At 36.9% G+C, this 18,914-nt stretch overlaps 5 protein-coding genes across 5 annotated transcripts; 2 read left to right on the top strand and 3 right to left on the bottom strand.

Moving 5' to 3' along the window:
* Window positions 1-199: 199 nt before the first annotated feature.
* On the bottom strand, window positions 200-7,315 carry LOC105956779 (kinesin-like protein KIN-5C). Its single transcript, XM_012980677.2, has 23 exons — window positions 6,623-7,315; window positions 6,407-6,536; window positions 5,835-5,993; window positions 5,406-5,755; window positions 5,181-5,319; window positions 4,931-5,028; window positions 4,671-4,827; window positions 4,077-4,146; window positions 3,876-3,952; window positions 3,649-3,702; window positions 3,488-3,568; window positions 3,305-3,416; window positions 3,137-3,223; window positions 2,878-3,053; window positions 2,529-2,690; window positions 2,334-2,441; window positions 2,045-2,203; window positions 1,882-1,965; window positions 1,590-1,795; window positions 1,356-1,457; window positions 1,088-1,197; window positions 804-955; window positions 200-698 (listed from the first exon to the last, which is right to left on the bottom strand). The coding sequence occupies exons 1-23, from the start codon at window positions 6,679-6,681 to the stop codon at window positions 498-500; spliced, it is 3,033 nt and encodes a 1,010-aa protein (XP_012836131.2). The 5' UTR covers window positions 6,682-7,315; the 3' UTR covers window positions 200-497.
* Window positions 7,316-7,768: 453 nt separating this feature from the next.
* On the top strand, window positions 7,769-11,108 carry LOC105956780 (uncharacterized). Its single transcript, XM_012980678.2, has 3 exons — window positions 7,769-9,115; window positions 10,306-10,477; window positions 10,568-11,108. Exons 1-3 carry the CDS (start codon window positions 8,288-8,290, stop codon window positions 11,014-11,016), a joined length of 1,449 nt encoding a protein of 482 aa, XP_012836132.2. The 5' UTR covers window positions 7,769-8,287; the 3' UTR covers window positions 11,017-11,108.
* A 330-nt stretch (window positions 11,109-11,438) lies between these two features.
* LOC105956782 (caffeoylshikimate esterase) lies at window positions 11,439-14,232 on the bottom strand. The gene is made up of 7 exons (XM_088827081.1): window positions 14,052-14,232; window positions 13,816-13,942; window positions 13,513-13,659; window positions 12,774-12,904; window positions 12,563-12,700; window positions 12,214-12,312; window positions 11,439-11,809 (listed from the first exon to the last, which is right to left on the bottom strand). The coding sequence occupies exons 2-7, from the start codon at window positions 13,838-13,840 to the stop codon at window positions 11,567-11,569; spliced, it is 783 nt and encodes a 260-aa protein (XP_088683207.1). The 5' UTR covers window positions 13,841-13,942; window positions 14,052-14,232; the 3' UTR covers window positions 11,439-11,566.
* Window positions 14,233-14,927: 695 nt separating this feature from the next.
* Window positions 14,928-17,589, top strand: LOC105956778 (uncharacterized). Its single transcript, XM_012980676.2, has 3 exons — window positions 14,928-15,902; window positions 16,540-16,708; window positions 17,005-17,589. The coding sequence occupies exons 1-3, from the start codon at window positions 15,111-15,113 to the stop codon at window positions 17,451-17,453; spliced, it is 1,410 nt and encodes a 469-aa protein (XP_012836130.2). The 5' UTR covers window positions 14,928-15,110; the 3' UTR covers window positions 17,454-17,589.
* Window positions 17,590-17,633: 44 nt separating this feature from the next.
* On the bottom strand, window positions 17,634-18,332 carry LOC148766692 (auxin-responsive protein SAUR24-like). The gene has a single exon (XM_088826073.1). It carries the CDS (start codon window positions 18,264-18,266, stop codon window positions 17,850-17,852), a length of 417 nt encoding a protein of 138 aa, XP_088682199.1. The 5' UTR covers window positions 18,267-18,332; the 3' UTR covers window positions 17,634-17,849.
* Window positions 18,333-18,914: the final 582 nt, after the last annotated feature.

Here is an 18,914-nt window from a genome sequence, read left to right as displayed (position 1 = left end):
ATAGTATCTGATACCAACTATCTCGCCCATACAAAGCCCAAAAAGGGAATTTCAGGCTCCAATTGCATATAAAGCCCAAAAAGGGAATTTCGGGCTCCGAGATGGGGAATTTTCTTACATGTTTAACAATACTAAGAATCTATTTGCCAAACCAACTCCAGTTAATCAATTCCTTTAAGCTGTTTATGAAACACTATTATTTATGAATAAAAGTAGGAAATAAATAGATCATATTCAATCTTGAAGCTGAACAATTACAAAGAGACCTAACTCTGAGAATTTCAATCTGAACTATTTCCCAACAATTTTCATAAATAAAAACAGATAAACAACAGTGAGAAGAAGCTAGCTTACAATATAAAGTAAATCCCGAGAAGGGATTAATTTTAATTGATGAGCCTACAACACAGTCCACAATCACATCTGTCTGAAGTTAGTGTATTATGTATTATACATGAAAAGTAGAAATACAAAGAATCATGCAACATGGCAGGCAGCTACTGGTTGATCTGTGAAAATGGCGCACGAGGAATGAGTGTTGGCTTTACTTCTTTTACATGAAACGAGTCGAATGAATTATTTTCCCTAAATTCTTCTTCGAGTGCCTCTGTAGGCATTGCCCGTAGCGACTCGATGGTGACCTTGCTCGGAATATCCGCATCACACCTAACTGGTGTACTGCCCGTCGGCTCGTAATCCTGCGCCATTAATTAACACGCGTAAAATTTTTGAATTGTATTTTAAATGGCTAATAGTGTCATAATTACATATTCACAAACTAATAAAAGTATATAACTACGTACCATATATTTTTGCCGGAAAGTGTCGGCAGCATGCTGTTCGATACACGCTGACTGCTGGGAATGATCCTTGAGAAGATTCTCGAGCGTTTCCGAATGATTTCTTGAGTTCTCCAATATTTTAGAAACGGATAATTTTTCTTGTTCCGACAAACCTGAGACAAACAAGATATAGTGATTGAGATTTAAACGTTGAATGAAATATCAGAAAGAACATAAAAATAGTTTTTTAAAACGGAAGATGCTGTTTAAATTTCACCAGAAGCAACTTGAAGAAAAAAACTAACCATTGAGACACTGAATGGTAGCTTCGCTATTCGTTTGGATATCATCCTCAACAATAACTAGAGCAGATCCAATTTCAGCATCATGTTGTTCATTATTGTACCACATATCCCTGAAAAAGAAGCGTTCACTAAGTAAATCCGGTAAAAGTTATTTACTTAAGCAAACATTAACATATACTTAAGGAGGGTGAGATTAAGTGTTGGTTGTATATGTCAAACTAAATAAAATTCATAAAAATTAATAAATATTCAGGAGCAATTAACAGACCTAACATGTGAGGTAATAGCAGAGGCATGTTGATTTCCCATGTCATTCAATGACTCTTGTGTTCTTTGCCACCGCTTCAGAGCCGTATCAGAAGTATTCACACTGGAAAACAAAAGAGATAATAAAAGTGTGTATCAATAATCATTACAGGAAAAAAGGAAAAATTGAGGGAGATAGAAATAAAGTAGTAGACTTTAAGAGATAAGAATAACTGTAGCAATAACATATTCTCACCATTTCTGTAAAAGTAACTCCATACGACAATGCTTAGCTGCAGAGAAATCAGCATTATCCTTGAAACTAGTCTCTGCCTTGACAAAACAATCCTGCCATTTCCTTTTTAAATCTGTTGTAATGCCATCAATTGTTAAAAGATGTCCATCCAAAAACATTTTATTTCCAGTTGCACTGTCCATCATATCATCCAGCTTTGCGTCCACCTGTCAGTCAAAAGGTTTTAATTGATATCTACAGGAACTGAGAAATATAAAATAAATAATAATGGTGAATAAGTAGAAACCAGTACCATCTCTTTCTGACGACGCATGCAATCAGAAACTAGAGACGTCATATCAGCAATAAGCTTTTCCGCTTCCGACCTTGATTGTTCCTGTTGACATCAAAGTTGATAAGTAAGCTAAGACAGACTCACATTTTGGTACAGAAAAATGAAGTCCAGTGTAATAAACCTCATAAGCGTTGCGCAATTCAGCAATGCACTTCGTCTGAATTTCATCAACTTCAGTGGTGTGACATTCAAGCTTTTTTGATTCTTTCAGAAGCTCATCAAGAAATCCATGAACAGAATCTGAGGTTGTTGTCAGGTGCTCTATACTGACAAGAAATCTCTGCAAAAATCTCTAGTCAATAATCTCAATGAAGATTTAAAAAAAAAAAAGAAGCAGCAGCATAATATGTTTAGATGAAAAAATACTAAAATCTCCTAAAGAGTCCCAAAAAGAAACAAAATAAGCAAACCTGTCGAAGCTCTCTTGCTAAGTGAGCCATTTCACCTTGATGGCTTGATAGAGTTTCCTGAAGGTCATCAAAAATTGCTTTTGCTTCAACAGCCTCAGCTGCTAAAAACTATAAAACAAAATTGAAGTGTGAGACTTTATCAAGAAAAACCCAATGAACACTAGAAAAATATGGAAAATGAATAAGAAGTTCTACTTCTTCAATTGACTGTGAATTGGCGGAAGCCAAAGCTGAGAGTTCCTCTAAATCAGCATTAGCACCAGCTTTGTGCAAGCGGACAACATTTTGTACAGACTCGAAATGAGAGACATACAAAGCCCTCGAAGAACTTACTTTCTGCTTTAATTCTACAGAAACCTACAAAAAAAAGTGTAGTGAAATAGCGTCATATAAAAAGAACCGGCAAACAAAGTAAAGGCAGAGATAGGTAGGTGGTAATAGATTCATTAACTTAAGTTCTTGACTGTGCTCTAAACTCAAAAAAATAGAGTTTAAAATAATTAAAAACAAACTAAGACGGAAGATGAATAAGGATAGAGTTTACCTTATCATGTACTTGGATAAAAGAATTACAGAGATTCTCAACACACGCCAGGTGTTTACCCTGTTGAGTTACAGATGCAGCAAGTGAGCTACAAAGTGTACCTAGCTGCTGAGCAAGATCAGCTTGAAAACTGTTCACAGTCGACCTGTTATCAGCATTCAATTCGTCCTCTCTAGCTGCAAAAGAAATAACAATCAAATAACTGTTTCTGGCTAAATTTACTAAACATTTAAAACCGAAGGATCAGCAGGAATCAAACCAAGTTTAAGAAATAGTGAAGTGTTGTCCTTTTGAGACTTCTCCAAATCAGCCCGTAAAATACATGCTTGATGAGCCAGCGCATTTTCTGTTCATTTTTTCAGAAACTATTTTTAGACACCACAGGAAAAAATAAAAATAAAATCAGATATTAATATTCGTGAAATACCGGCTTTCTTCTGTTCAGAAATGATGAAGTCCCGCTCCTTTAGGGAATACTGACACCGCTTTAAGTTGTCCTCAGTGTTGGCCAACAACTTGCTTGTCACGTTCAAATCTTTCTGCAAAATGAAATTCCATATAAGACTATGATGGATATATTAGATGGCTGCACGTAATGCAGATGACTTACCTGGGTTGCATCAAGTTTGTTGCTCAAATCACAGCACTCCCGGACCTGACTATCATATTTTCCTTGTAACTCTTCTATTTGCTGCGTGCCATAAATCAAATGTTACAACTTTTGAGATATCATATATAGTGAATGAATATGTGAATAATAAGCATACTAACCTTCAGATGGTTTTCTGTTGTCATTCCCATTTGTTCAATTTGATCAGCCATTGCCTAAAAACAAACATTGTAGAAGATTCAGAAATTCATTTCATGTACCAATTGTGTAGCCGTAAAGACATATCGTCATATATTTCAAGAAATAAAGAAAGAAAAGAAGAAAGAAATATGGAATCATTAATAGTGTTGAATGATCTCAAATATCAAGGAGACTGAAAGGCTCCAACCTTTCTCTCACTCTCCTCTTGATAGTATCGTTCTTTAGGAATGTACACCCCGTTTTTCTCCCGTGCAGCATAAACCTCTATAGAAAGACAAAGATATAGGCGGAGATGATATATATATAGAGAGTATGAACTGAGTATAAATAACTTTCAGAAAACCATTGCAATGCCAAGCCCGTAATATAAGAGATCATAACAATTTACCTCCTTTAAGTCGTTCTATCTCACCATAGAGATCCTTGATTAGAGTTGATTTCATCATTTTCTGATTCACCTACAAGTTGAATAAAAAGATTTAAGGATTTTGATTTTACAGAATACTTATGTGACAATCTTTGCAAAATTGACCGTTAGAGCATCATCTGAACTACTTTTTTTCATCACAGACAAAGATCAAACGACAAGATGAACAATATTCATACTTATATCTGAAAGACCTATTAGTACTCAAAACTCACATAAATTGCCACAAATAAGACGACAGGTATTATATTCCCCAAAAACGCATGGCTAAAAGAATGGCATTGATGTCAACCAGCATTAACTAATTACACATACCATTTGACCATCTAATTCCCATTACAAAATACAATATGAATGGATGTACAATTATAAGTGAACAAAAACTAGCCTGCCTAAAACACAGTTCGTTAAACCAGTTAGAATGACGAGACAATTCTGGAGATGATAGCTCCATTAAAGGGGCAAAAACTTAATATGCACATAAACTAGGGTATGAAAATCAAAGGGAGAGAGGAAATAGTTTAACTAACAGGCAATGTAAAATTTGCTACAAACCTCAGGCTTATTCTTAATGTTCTTAGCCCTGTGGGCATAGTCTAATGTGCTAAGGGTCTCTTCAAGACAGTGAACAGCTGGTGAAACTGTAGCAATAATACATGTCTTTGTTCTTCCACCCAACGAATCACGAAGCAAACGTGTGAGTTTGCTGTCCCTGTTGAAAGAGATAGCATGCAGAGCCAAAAATGAACAACTAAGACACAAATTTTTAAATGGAAAAGAAAAACAAAGTATTAGATCATGAGAAATGATTGAACCTGTAAGGAATATGACCAAGATGTTCGACCAGAGCATTTATTACTCTTCCTAATGTAAGCAAGCTTTTATTAATTTCTCCAGCTTCTCTTGCTCTTCCCTGACAAATTTGAATATTTTATTTAGGGAACAGATAATGAATATTAATTAGAAAAATAATTAAAATAATAAATGCTACATCATTAATATGAAAAGAGCTAACATATATTTACGTAACAGCTAGTTTAACTACTGTAGTACATGAAACTTTACCTCCCTTGCACCAGAACGGGAGATGTTCTCGGAACCAGCCAAATCAACCAAATTCAACTTCCCGCACTTTATGAGTTCTTCACCTTCAGGGGTCGATTCTTTTATGTGTATTGTAATGGAAAATAGAGAATGTGATCGACTATATCCAAAAAGAACTATATTATAGTCTGTTTCCGGAGAAGAGAAAAACTATACCCACATTTGAAGGAGAATTATAATCAGTACCTGGATTGTTTGTTAAGTAAGGTCTCTGCAGTTCGACGTTTAGCAGATCCCCTTTCAAGTAAAGTAAAAATTTCACTGGCACTAGTTACAATTTCTTCTTCTAGACCTCTCACAAGCACACCGCCTTTCCCGTCTTCCATAAGTGGCAATTGTTTCTTCTGCTTGTCTTCCATTGCAACTTTAGATATATCTTCAGGGGCTAACAAATCAGTAATCTCTTCATTATATAATTCCAAAAAAGTGACTTTCACACTGTATTCTGCATTTTGACCCTCTAATGTGTCAAATATTTGCTTTACTGATCGCGGAATGACTCCTGCTTCTGAAGGTAATTCTCCATTTGGACCGCTCTTCAATATGAAGCAAATATCAACGTAAGCGAAGGAACTCAATAAAATAAGGGGAAAAAACTATTTGAACATATAGTACCTTAGATTTCTTGCATTCCCCTTCCATGGTGTACGTCTTTCCTGTGCCAGTTTGTCCATAGGCAAAGATTGTACAGTTGAAACCTTCCAATACCTCATTTACTATTGGAATAACTGCTTGTTCGTATAGATCCTTTTGTTGGGCATTAGGTCCGAACACCTGAAGTTCAAAATAAAACTATCAAATTGTTGCAACGAAAATGGAAATGCATCTCATACCAGTATAAAGCCAACTCAAACTCCAGCTGCATAAATGGAAATGTAAATTCAGAAACTGGTCAATTTTTACAACTAGTAGTGGATATTATAAATGCTGCATCGCAGCACCAAAAAGCCGGTACACCGGTATTTTTTCAGTTGCTTAAGCTGACTGACTATAGAGACCATATTGAGTATTTTTTTGCCATATCAAACATGAGTACTACAAGTACTAAAAAAATACTTCAGCTACTAGAAAATTGAAAGAAAAAAAAAAACTTAATCAAATTAAACAAGAATAGATAAAACCGATACTTCCAAATGAAATAAAACTGAATGAGCTGAAGTTTAAATATCACAACAGAACCAATTAACCTTGTCGAATACAAAAACCCTATCAATATGCTTGCCGGCGATATTCTGCGAGACGGCGACCTCTCTCTGGTATTCATTACACGTCAACACCTGCGGCGCATTGTTCCTCAACTCGTCGTCGCTAAACGGTCTGCAACATCGCCAAATTTTACCAAATCAAAAAACTAAATAGATACAAAAAAAAAAAAAACAATTTCCAATACAAACACACCCTACCTGCAACGAAGGAGAACCTGGACATTCACACCCTTCTCTCTTTCATGACGAGACGACATCGTCGAGTGTGTGTGTCAGTGTGTGTGTGTGAAGTTTGTCGTCTATGGTACAATAATCAGAGTCGACTCCTCCGAGTGTGTGTTTTGTGTGTGAGAGAGAATGGAAAAGTGAAAAAGGAAAAAAAGGAGAGCGGGGTTCTGATGATTTCAAATTTTGAGGTCCGCTCTTGTGCTTATTGGCTGTCTTAGATCGAATCGGTAAAAAATTTGATCCGACGGTTGGTGTTCACCGAAATATTGATTTAATCAATTGACAAAAGTGTCCTCGCAATCTGCATATTTATATTTCATGGGCCTTCAAATTCTCTTTATTTGGGCCGCCATATTGCGGCCCATTAGTACAGCCTTCTCTTTTTCTTTTTCTTTTTTATCTTATGAGAATTTGTATTTTTTTTTTTTTATGGAATAGGAAAACATGTGCGATTAATAAAAATAAATTATAAAATTTAAGACTAATTTAACATGAAAACGACAACACATACTAATTAAAAAGAGAAAGATTAATGAACAGAACTCAGAATTGAAGTAAAAATTAAAGACATGAAAAAAATATGGGGAGACTGTGAGATAAATCAATGCGCACATGGCGCCCACCTACATTGCATGAGTAACTTGAAATTAGGAACATTCATACAACAACACTTAATAGGTCGGCAGGTAAAATATAAAACATGCGCCTTGTGCTTCGATATGCGCCTTGTGCTTCGATATGTAAAATTCAACGTAAGTTGGTATATATAGTTGTCGATATGGCTTATATTTCTTAGAAGTAGGTTTATTCTAATTAATAATCAACTATATATATGGTTCTAATACTTCACCCGGTATAAATAACCAGGTGCAGCAGCATATAACTTCCCGGGACAGTAGGCATTTCGTTAAACGATGCTGAAAGCAGGTAATAATAATAAATGTTATTTATGAATATGGTGTGATTACGTCTGAAAGGGTTCATAACACCACAAACATCCAATGGACAAATTGTACATTTTTGGATATTGTTGTTGTCATGCCAAATTTAAGTCCCATACATACTAATTAATATTTCTATATATGAATGGGCAACCTAATTTCGACACGTAAAACTAATTTCACAATAATACCTCAAGAAAGCTGTCCTATGCATGTGTTTTCTTGGAGTAGTCTAATTTCATTTTTTAAGCTTGATAATTTAATTTCTTTAGTACAGTTTAAAATTTTGGGTTGATACCATTAGTTTAATTAATTTGCTAAACAATTAAATATTTTTTCATAAAAAAAAAAACAAAAAAAAAATAAAAATATTGCACACAAACAAGTCATGTGACTGAATTGACTTTTGATTTGATAAATTAAATATGATTTGAATTGCATACTTTGAAGTAAATTTTCACAAATTAATTATTATAAAAAAAAGCAAAAGAAAAAATAAAAAATACTCATATTCATAATTCATCAACTATATATATATATATACACAACATCAAGATGTACATGCTGCCTTTCATATATATTCTAGAGCTTAGCTTCAATATCGATATTGTATTTTACATATATTTCCTATTTTCTAATCGCCACCACACACCACGGCAGCCGCCGCCGTGTCTATTGCCGGAATTTGCAAAAGATGACTGCAGGCACTAACAACAAGTCGGAAACCATGGCGCCTCGAGCTCTGGGCAACACAGAGCAAAACTGGTGCCGTGCAGTGTCTTCCGGCACCGGAATCACCGTGCTAGCACTTCAAATGGCAAAATCACCGTCGCCGGAAAACTCAGACCTGGACAAGATCCTCGACAGGGTCCAAAAATCCCACCCTCTTCTCCGCTCCAAACTCCATTACAACCCAACCACGAAGTCCTTCTCTTTCCTCGCACCCACCGCCCCAAAAATCCACCTCGAATTCCACGACGCGCCGCCGCTGATAACCAATCACAGCCCGGACCTTTCTCCGCTCCACTCAGTGCTTGAGCACGAGATGAACAGTACCAACTGGTCGGAACCCAGTTCGTTTCCGACCGACGGCGCCGAAGTAATCCTTGCCACCGTGTACAAAGCGCCGCCGTCGGATGACGTGGCGGCGGCGGCGGCGAAGTCCGTGGTCGTTTTGCGATTCCACACGTCGGTATGCGACAGGACGACGGCGGTGGCGTTGCTCAGAGAGTTAATGGAGCTGGTGGCCGAGGAGACGACGGTGGTGGTGGAGGGCGGCGGCGGCGATGGTGGGATAGGGAAGGTAATAAAGAACGAAGGGGAGGGTAAAACGGGAATTGAAAATATGATACCGATTGGAATGGCAAAGAAGACAATATGGGGTCATGGTAGGGACATGTTGGGGTATTCAGTGAGCTCGCTTAGGCTTACCAATTTGACCTTCAACAATTCTAAACGCCCTAGGGTTTCCCAGCTTGTGAGACTGCAAATCACCAAACATCATACCGCCCTACTTCTTGCTGTAAGTATATATAATATATACATACATACACTTTGATTCCATGCTTGCATTAAATTGTTTAACGTTGTTATTATTTTATTAATTAATTCTTTGAATATTATATATATAATTGCTTTGGATATATATTAATATATATACATTTTGTTTTAGATGTTTCATTAGACAAAATTATAAAAATTGTTCTTCGAACAAAATATCTCGAAAAATCGAGACTGATGTTTGACGCACAATCACGAGTTTCGTGCTGGGAATTAATTAAGATAAGAATATTGGAAATTATGATCGAACATGCCTCTATCAACCGCCATATATATACTTTGGAGATCCAAACTGAAAATCTTTTTTCGCATATGTTTCTTTTTAAGTGCCACTTTAGCTTTACAATTGTTTCTGATCATATTAAGTGTCGCTTTAAACTCTGGAGGCGCAATTAACTTTTTTCCATTTTTATCCCAATATTAATGATAATTTAATTTTCTAATCAGTGTGCATCTATCTTAAACGACACTTTATAAAACTTAAAGGTCCGAAAATCACGGAGTATAGTGATTAGACTTCATATAGAAAATTACAGAGAGTATTGAAGTATGGTCAAATAAATCAAGTACTTTGAGGATTTGATTGAAAAAATGCTACTAAAAGTTGGGGTGGTTGTGTTACTGTAATTAATTGGTGATACCTAACATCAAAATGCATTGAATGAATATGAAACATAAAACTGTGTAATTGGTTAGGCATAAAACATAAAACCTAGTACTTTGTCAGGAGATACCCTAATTAATATAATTAGCACAAATATTTAGGTCAAATCAAAAGTTGGTCGTTCAACCCCATTCAATTAGGACCCCAGTCATTAAATATTACAAAACTACCTTTTCCAAAAGAAAAGAAATGGTCAATGAAAATTTATTGTAACTGTTCATCTGTAAAAGAACCTCGATAAATTAATAATCTCGATTAAATAATAGTTTCTCTCGATCCCGACTCGGTGAAAATGTGTTAAATTATTAACTTGATAATTTAATAATTCGCTAAATTAATAGAATTTCCATTAATCGTTCCGACTGTATTAATTTATAGAGGTTTAATTGTATAATGATTTTATTACTATACGTGAACACAGAACAAATGAATAATCCAAACTAATTCATCAAATTATTAATAACGTGCATGGATTAATTATATTGCAGGGATGCAAGTTTAGAGGGATTAAACTATGTGGAGCTTTATCAGCTGCTGCATTGATTGCTGCACATTCCACTAAACTCACATCTGATCACAAACTCAAGAAGAAATACGGCGTCGTTACTCTCATCGATTGCCGCTCTCTTCTCGAACCGCCTCTTTCCGTTCATCACTTCGGTACGACGACCAAATAAATAACTAATTCTTTTTATTATCATTTAAAAAATTAAATTAAAATGTAGAATAAAAAAAATTGTGTTAGCTTAGGTTTCTACCACTCTGCAATACTCAACACGCACACGGTAAACGGAACGGAGAATTTCTGGGATCTGGCCAAGGCTTGCTACACGGCATTCGCGAGTTACAAGCAAAGCAACAAGCATTTCTCCGACATGGCAGATCTGAACTTCCTCATGTCCAAAGCAATGGAGAATCCGAGCCTGACTCCATCTTCGTCGCTACGGACTTCGCTGGTGACGGTGTTCGAGGAGCCGGTGATCGACAACTCCGGCGAGATACGGAAGAAGATAGGCGTGGAGGACTATGTGGGGTGCGCCTCCACACACGGCGTGGGCCCCTCCATTGCAATGTTCGACACCGTTCGAGACGGGGAGCTCGACTGCGCGTGCGTTTATCCGTCGCCGCTGCACTCGAGGGAGCAGATGAATGACCTCGTTGACCGTATGAAACGGATTCTGATTGATGGAACTTATTAAGATTTGATTAATAATTAGCGTCTATTAATTATTGAATATTATTGTTTACGTACTATTAAGCTATAATATATAAGCTATATGTATTGATCCAATCAGTTTCCAGTATTTTAGGGTTAGCCGTAATTTCAATTTGGGAAAAATACGGTTTTAATCCTCAAGTTTGCATTGATTTCATATTTGGTCACTTATGTTCACAAAAAACACATGCATAATAAGTCCCTCATGTTTAAAACATGCAACGTTTTTAGTCATTTTCGTTAATTTTCCGTTAACTAACATAATCAAATTTGTGGCCATCACTGCCTTAACTGAAGGACTAACGGTAAATTGACGGAGATGACTAAAAGTGTAAATTATTGAAACATGAAGGATCAAATGTGTTTTTTTTAATACGGGGGATCAAATATGAAATCGGTGCAAACTTGAGGGGTGAAAAATATAATTTTCTCATTTTAATTTGCATTTCAAAATAATATAAAAAAAAAGGGAAAATTCATTTCAATATTCTATAATTTGTTAATTGGAGAATGAAGAGTGATGATTAGGAAGCTTATAGCTGCTCTTCAGACTTTGCACTTCGGGCTAAAACTCTATCTTCCAACCAGTTGAGTATGTCGGAAAACACTGTTTCTAGATTTTCCGGCAGCTCGCCGTACGACAAAGAGTGCCACATTTGTGGGTACAGCTTCAATGTCTTGTCCACCGCGCTTGCTGAGTTGTACAATGTTTCGCTCACCGTTGGATCCGTCACCTTATCATCTTCTCCGTGCAGAACTATGAACGGCAGCGAAACCTAATTTTTTAAATAAATAATTTAATTAATTAGTATACATGTACCAAAAGGCGAATTACAGTTTTTATTCCTAAAGTTTGCACCGATTTCATATTTGGTCCCTCATGTTCACAAAAAAACACATTTGGTCCCTCATATTTCAATAATTTAACATTTTTTATCATTTCTGTTAATTTACCGGTAGTCCGCCAGTTAAGACATTGTTGGACTTGGACACAATGCTTGATTCATTACTAATTAGAGAAAATTGACTGAAATGACCGAAAGTATTGATTTTTTGAAATATGAAGGACTAAATGTGAAATCGGTGAAAACGTGAGTGATGAAATTATTTGTATTTTCTTCTATTTATATTTAAATATATCTGAATATATAATAAAAATAAAATAAAAATAAATGGTGACCTCTTGGAGCCTTTTCTCTAAATCCATGCTGGCTGCATACAATTGGTAGCTAGTTTGCAGGCGCGGTCGGCCTTTGTATGTGTATGGATTGGATCTCACCTGCATGCATGCATGTCACCATTTACATGCAATAATACGAGTATTTTCTAAATTCACTAACCAAGTGTTTATTAATTGCAATTTGCACCTTTATCTTTACTTAAATTACCAAAAATCCATCGTGTTATTTTTATTATAAAAAATATCATATGTGTAGTTTTTTTTAGCAGAAGAATCCAAAAATTGGTTATCTTAGCTTTGTTTATGAAATTAGAAGATGGGTCCATTAAATAAATAATTAATTAATTACCTCATTTCTTACAGAGGGGTCCCTGAAGGCAAGGTCAACTATGTCAGGAGTTGGAGTAATTTTCCACGTGGGAATGATGCGTGCCAGAGAACTCAAAGCTCTTATAACCAATGGGTTTGGTTTCATCTCATCAGCAATCTGGATTACTTTCTTATTAACGTTAATTACTGATTTGATTAAGAATTTAATTAATGTAATAATTTAGACAGACCTTACACATGGGAGCAATTAGTACAGCGGCGTCCCAGTAATCTGGTTTCTTCCTGTGCAGAAGTAGAGCCATGGCCCCTCCCATTGATTCTCCCATTATTATTCGCATCTTTTTCCTATTCTCATTCCTTTCTGCATTATATTCAATCAAATCAACATATATATAATTAACTTCAGAAAATAAATTAAAAATAAAATGTCATATATAATTAATCATATGCCAACCATGAATTAATGCATATGCATGGGGTTGGGTGGGGTTTATTAATAAATATTTGTCGATCGAGCACATGATCATGATTATTCATGACAAGTCGATCGTACAAGTTATAACCGTCCAACAAGTGACTAGTCAGGTTAATTATTGGGACCGGTGTATATATGTTTATTCTCGTCCACATACATAAAATTAAACGACATTTTATTTAATTCGGCGATCTGTCTTTCATTTGATACCATGTGTTGAATGACTATTTCAATCAAATTCTTAAGTTGTTATATATTAGTGAAATGCATCGTCTATATTATAATATCAACATTTTCACTTATTTGTGCATGATCGTTGTTTAAGTTTTCGATGCATGATTATAAAAAGCTAATGTACACGTATTCGCTCAATTAATTAGGTCGTAAGATCAATTTTATTTTTTCTAAAGAAGATTATTACAGACATTTTTTTTAGTATTTCAAAGACCAAATGATTAAATAAAATCAGAATTAAAAGGAATTTAATGATTTACCAGAAATACTTGTGAAGTGTTGGGATAAATCGTCAACAAGATGATCAAAGTTTGGAATTAATCCATGCAGACCAGAGGACTTTCCATGGCCTTCGCAGTCGATTCCATGAACCTCGTATCCTGCCCTAACCAATCGAGAAGCACAACCTGTGTTCCGATCGATTATTTAATTAATTAATTACTTAATTAGTCGAACGGATTAAATTAATTAAATAATCATCGTACCTCCATAATCTAAAAAAAGTAATAAATTAAAACAATGATGGGTATATAACTAATTATGAATTAATTAGTGTGGCTGACCTTTCATTGTGATGCTACACTCCATGCCATATCCATGGCACAAGAAGATCAAAGCTTTTGGCTCAGTTTTCGCAGGAGACCATCTGCACGTGAAAAGTTTCAACCCTCGCGAATTTTCTACGTATTCCTGGATCGGATTAATTAATTACATATATGATGATACAAATTATTAATATTCAGTTTCAGGTAATGAAATCATAACTATTAATTACAAGAACAAAAAAAAAAGGAGTGACCTCTTCATATTTGGTATCGCCAATATGATTCTCGGCCTCCTGCCAAATAAATATTGCATGAATTACTTAGATCGATCGGACAAAGTGTTTGTTTCTTTAAGGAATTATGGAAAAAGAATAAAATAAAAAAGAAGAAAGAGAACGTATACAATTACCATAGTAATTGCAATAATGGATCGATATATATTATCGGAAAGAAGTTGACAAAATTAAAGATGAATATTAGAGGATAAGGGAGAGCTATAGCAAACATATCAGAATATAGTTATAATGTAGGTTATAAGAGATATAAATGGGGAGGTGCAAAGATTGCTTCTATGCAGCAAATCGAAATGTACGATTAGGAAAAGATGCCAACCCAAATCTTAGGCGAGGAAATTGATCATATGTACTATCTCGTCGCCCCGATAATAAATAATTAAGACTAATTATACATATAAAGTATGCATGACAAGGACAGTCTAAAGATAGAAACCCTAGCGAGGAGAAAAACGTCTTACTCTCACATCGCATTGCACAACAATGCGAGGTAAAGTTGTATGTGAGACGCTATGAAACGACCTAGCTCGGGTCGGGGTTCTAAGCGAACCGATGCTTGTTTTGACCTAAAAGCCTAATGGAACGTGCATCTAAAAATTCATCTTTCTCACTTGACCGTCAAAGCTGCTACGTTGGGTATTACAGGAACGACGGCCGACCGAGATTGCATTTAATTTTTTGAATGTTTTTAAATATTAAAATTGAATAGAAAATTAAAATCGAAATTGTACTTAAAAAAAATAAAAAGCCCAAAGACATGGAATCCTTATTGGATGGGCTGATAAATTTGGGCCTTCCATATTGAAATATAATAAAAAGTTATGTCGAATTTATAATATTTTTGTAAATAACACGAGTTTATGTTGGTAATTGCCAACTCACCAAACACTGAACTCAGTGTCGTCGTCTCGTTTTCATATCTGAAACATCGCCATCGCCAGCATCATCATCATCATCTTATCAAGATATAATTTGCCAACAAAGCCATCACACTCAGAAAGAATTCACTCCCACACAACAATGTCCCTTTCGTTGGACTCTGATAATGGGACCCAGCCCAAAATCCGACCCGCCGGCGCCACCGAGCTCAGCTGGTGCAAGGCGGTGCCCGGCGGCACCGGCATAACCGTTCTCACCATCCTACTGTCGAAGCCACCCGACACCCAATTTCTCCAAAACGCCCTCCAGAAACTCCAAATTTCCCACCCGATCCTCAACTCCAAACTCCACTTCGATCCCGTCGCCAACTCTTTCACCTACGTCATCCCCCCAAACCCCCACATCCAAATCCAGCCGTTCGATCTTCAATCAACGTCCCAGATTCTCCGGACCAATTTCCCCGACGATTACGCCTCTGCCTCCGTCTCCCACTTCCACCTCATCCTCGAACACGAACTGAACAACAACTCGTGGCAGAATCCCGACCCTTTATCGGACACCGATGTTTTCTTCGCCAGCTTGTACACTCTGGAGGATGATAAATGGGTTGTTGCCCTTAGGCTGCACACGTCAGCCTGTGACAGAACATCGGCGGTGGCATTGCTCAAGGGGCTATTGGGGGTGATGGTGGAGGAGGAGGAAGGGGTAGCAATGGAAAAAGGAAAAGATGCGGAGGTTAGTTTGGGGATTGAGGAATACTTTCCTTCTGGGCAGGGGAGTAAACCCTTTTGGGCTCGAGGTGTGGATATGTTGGGGTACTCTTTGAATTCTTTGAGGCTGTCGAATTTGGATTTTAAGGATACGGTTTCGCCCCGATTGTCGCGTGTCGTTAGGTTGAAGATGAATGCGGAAGACACTCGTCGGATTCTATCTGTATGCCAATTTCTTGCGAATCTTTTGTTTATGTTCTGGTCATAGTTCTTGAATCTTGGTAGTGTTCCATCACTGGTTAACTGTAATGTGTTTGGTTTTACTTAAAAGTAGAACGAAGAAACGAGCATGATTAGGTGCATCAACGATGAGACAGTTGCTGTATTATTTTTTCGAAGATGGTTAAAAGAAATAGAATAGTTAACCGGTTCAGGCGATAGAGTTACTTCATTTCCTGGTTATATTCGGTTGCTTGAGCAGCCTGTTTCGTTTAACTATGATAATGTTTTTGTACCATTAGCTATGTTCGATTAGTTCTTTTAAGGATGTCATATGTTCGTTGAGTTTCTAGTTTTCAGTCTGGATGAGATCAGGAAAGACTTAATAAGCTTTGTTCTTGTCTTGGTGCTTACTGAACCTGAATACTGCCTTGCGTGGTAAAAAGCTTCGATTTCAAAGCGAATATACTGCAGCCAGCCTTCGTTAAACCAGCTTGATATCGAGATCTTTCTCTCTGTAATTATGTGATTTCTTCAGGATTATAAGTTCAGCTACAGTTGGTTATCTGTTTTTGTATCGAATGCATAACAACTATTTCTTGCACTATTATGACTTCAGTTTCGGCACTAACTTTTGGCAGAGTTGCGACAAGAATGGGATAAAACTGAGTGGGATTTTAGCTGCAGCTGGAGTAATTGCCTCTCATTCATCGAAAAGGGTTCCTTACGACCAATGGGAAAAGTACGCAGTTGTAACACTCATGGACTGCCGTTCGATTCTTGATCCAGCGCTTAGCAGCCACCATGTTGGTATGTTTCTGTTGAATTAATCGAGCTTCACTCTCGTTTGTGTGCATTAAATCTTGTTTAAGGGTGGACGTTTCAGAAAGTTCATGCCGAATCTTGAAAAAATGATTTTGTGGTTCTCGACACAACTCGTTCAGTGCTCACCACCACATCCTATAATTACCACTTAGATTAGGTTCACTATCACAGAAGTACCGGCAAACTAGGAACTCGTGAGGAAATTTGCTCGATTATTCGCTGACAGGGCTAAAAGAATAATCGGGTTAACTCCAAATTGACTAAAAATCTCATGATTGCAGGATTTTATCACTCTGCAATTCTCAACACGCACGACATAGAAGGCGGGGAAAAATTGTGGGAGTTGGCAGAAAGAATCCATTCATCGTTCGAGAATTCGAAAAGCTACAAGAAGCATTTCTCAGACATGGCTGATCTGAACTTCTTGATGTGCAGGGCGATTGAGAACCCTTCATTAACACCGTCAGCATCGCTCAGAACTTCATTAATATCCGTCTTTGAGGACCGAATGATCCATCAGTCAAACAAACTGCACCAGGCTATTGGATTGGAGGATTTTATTGGGTGTGCCTCGGTCCACGGTATAGGCCCGTCTATCGCGATTTTTGATACGATTAGAGATGGTGCATTGGATTGCGCCTGCGTATTTCCGTTCCCTTTGCATTCGAGGGAGCAGATGCAAGAGCTTATCGATGATATGAAAAGGATTCTTTTGGATGGGGCTACTTGATGCAGGTTTTTCTTTTTTTAATAATAATTTTATAACCCTTGTTCTTGAAATGTGGTAGTTCTGTTAGATCTTTCATTAAACTTACATTTCTACTACAACTTTTGTTGGGTAATAAAAAGGCTGTAGCCCTTCTTCAGCTATGTGTGTGTGTGTGTGTGTGTGTGTGTGTGTGTGAGAGAGAGAGAGAGAGAGAGAGAGAGAGAGAGAGAGAGAGAGAGAGAGAGAGAGAGAGAGAGAGAGAGAGAGTAGGGATTTGGAATTCCTTGTCAAATCGAAACAAGTCGAATGGATTTGAAATTCATGCATCAAATCATCGTATCCAAATGCACCCTAAATGAACTCTCGTAATAAGAGAACTGAAAACAACTCTAAATATAATTCTGTAAAAGTAGTTGTCTAAATAAACTCCTCTACCAAAGCTCCAAAATCAAATCTGCCATGGCAGCATTCGACAGCACTAATCACTTCTTGGAATGCACCGACGCTACAGGGAAAAACGAGACCGTTTCTCTGATCAAATCCAAACTCATTAGAGGCCTTCTCCAGCAAAATCTTGATCAAAGGGTGAGATAGGTAGCCAGTTGGCAACACGAATCTCTGTCGATCCTCTCCCACATATACTACAAAAGTTCCGGTCGGTGTCGTGGGGGCAGCTCCGGTGGTGGTGGGTGCTGCGGCGGCTCCACCTCCGTCTCCATAATCTCTGATCAGCAAACACTCGTAGTACGACGATTGTTCGATATCGGCATTGCCGATGACTTTAACTTTCTTGGCTAGTTTCTTCATTGAACCAAGTTTCTTTCCTAACAACATTTTTTTATGGGTGGTTTTGTCTCTTTGAGAAAGTGTTGTTGCATTTTGTCACCTTTTATAGTGTGTGTTCTATGTGGGGGGTGGGCGGGGGGGGGGGGGGGGGGGGGGGGGGTTCAAGTTTTGAGTATTAAAATATATTTTTCCAAATTCAAAATTTCAGAAATTGTCATACTCATATATACGTGTGGTTGATTATATGTCTCTCTCTCAAGGGCATGGCCTTCCATTTACTTTGACTCATCAATAGTTAGGGGTTGACCCCAATAATTATTATTTATTAGTATATGATTACAATAATATTTCTTAAACCTTAATTTTTATTTGAGAAGTAAAACATAAACTTATGGTTGGTTATAACTGCCCAATAATTGAACAAAACAAAAGAGCATATTCTAAGATTGAAATTCCTCATTACACCCACCTCTCTCTAGTTGAGGCAGGAACAGAAGCTGTGTTTGGTGGTCGGCTGAAAATGGTGGATAATATTAAATAAAAAGTGACAAAACTAATAGAAAAATGAAAAATCAAATAAAAACTACAATGCACGTAAACTTATACCCACACTGGTTTCGACGTCTCGAAATGTTTCAAGGCTGTTTCTATAAAATTTGAAAGTTTCAGGGTTGTTTCTGGTAATAATGAAAAAAT

Source organism: Erythranthe guttata, chromosome 12 (assembly GCF_056151865.1).
Source record: "Erythranthe guttata isolate IM_541 chromosome 12, IM_541, whole genome shotgun sequence".
Taxonomy (NCBI): Eukaryota; Viridiplantae; Streptophyta; class Magnoliopsida; order Lamiales; family Phrymaceae; genus Erythranthe; species Erythranthe guttata.
Note: the sequence above shows the minus strand (reverse complement) of the source record. Positions and strands in the feature narration are given on the sequence as shown.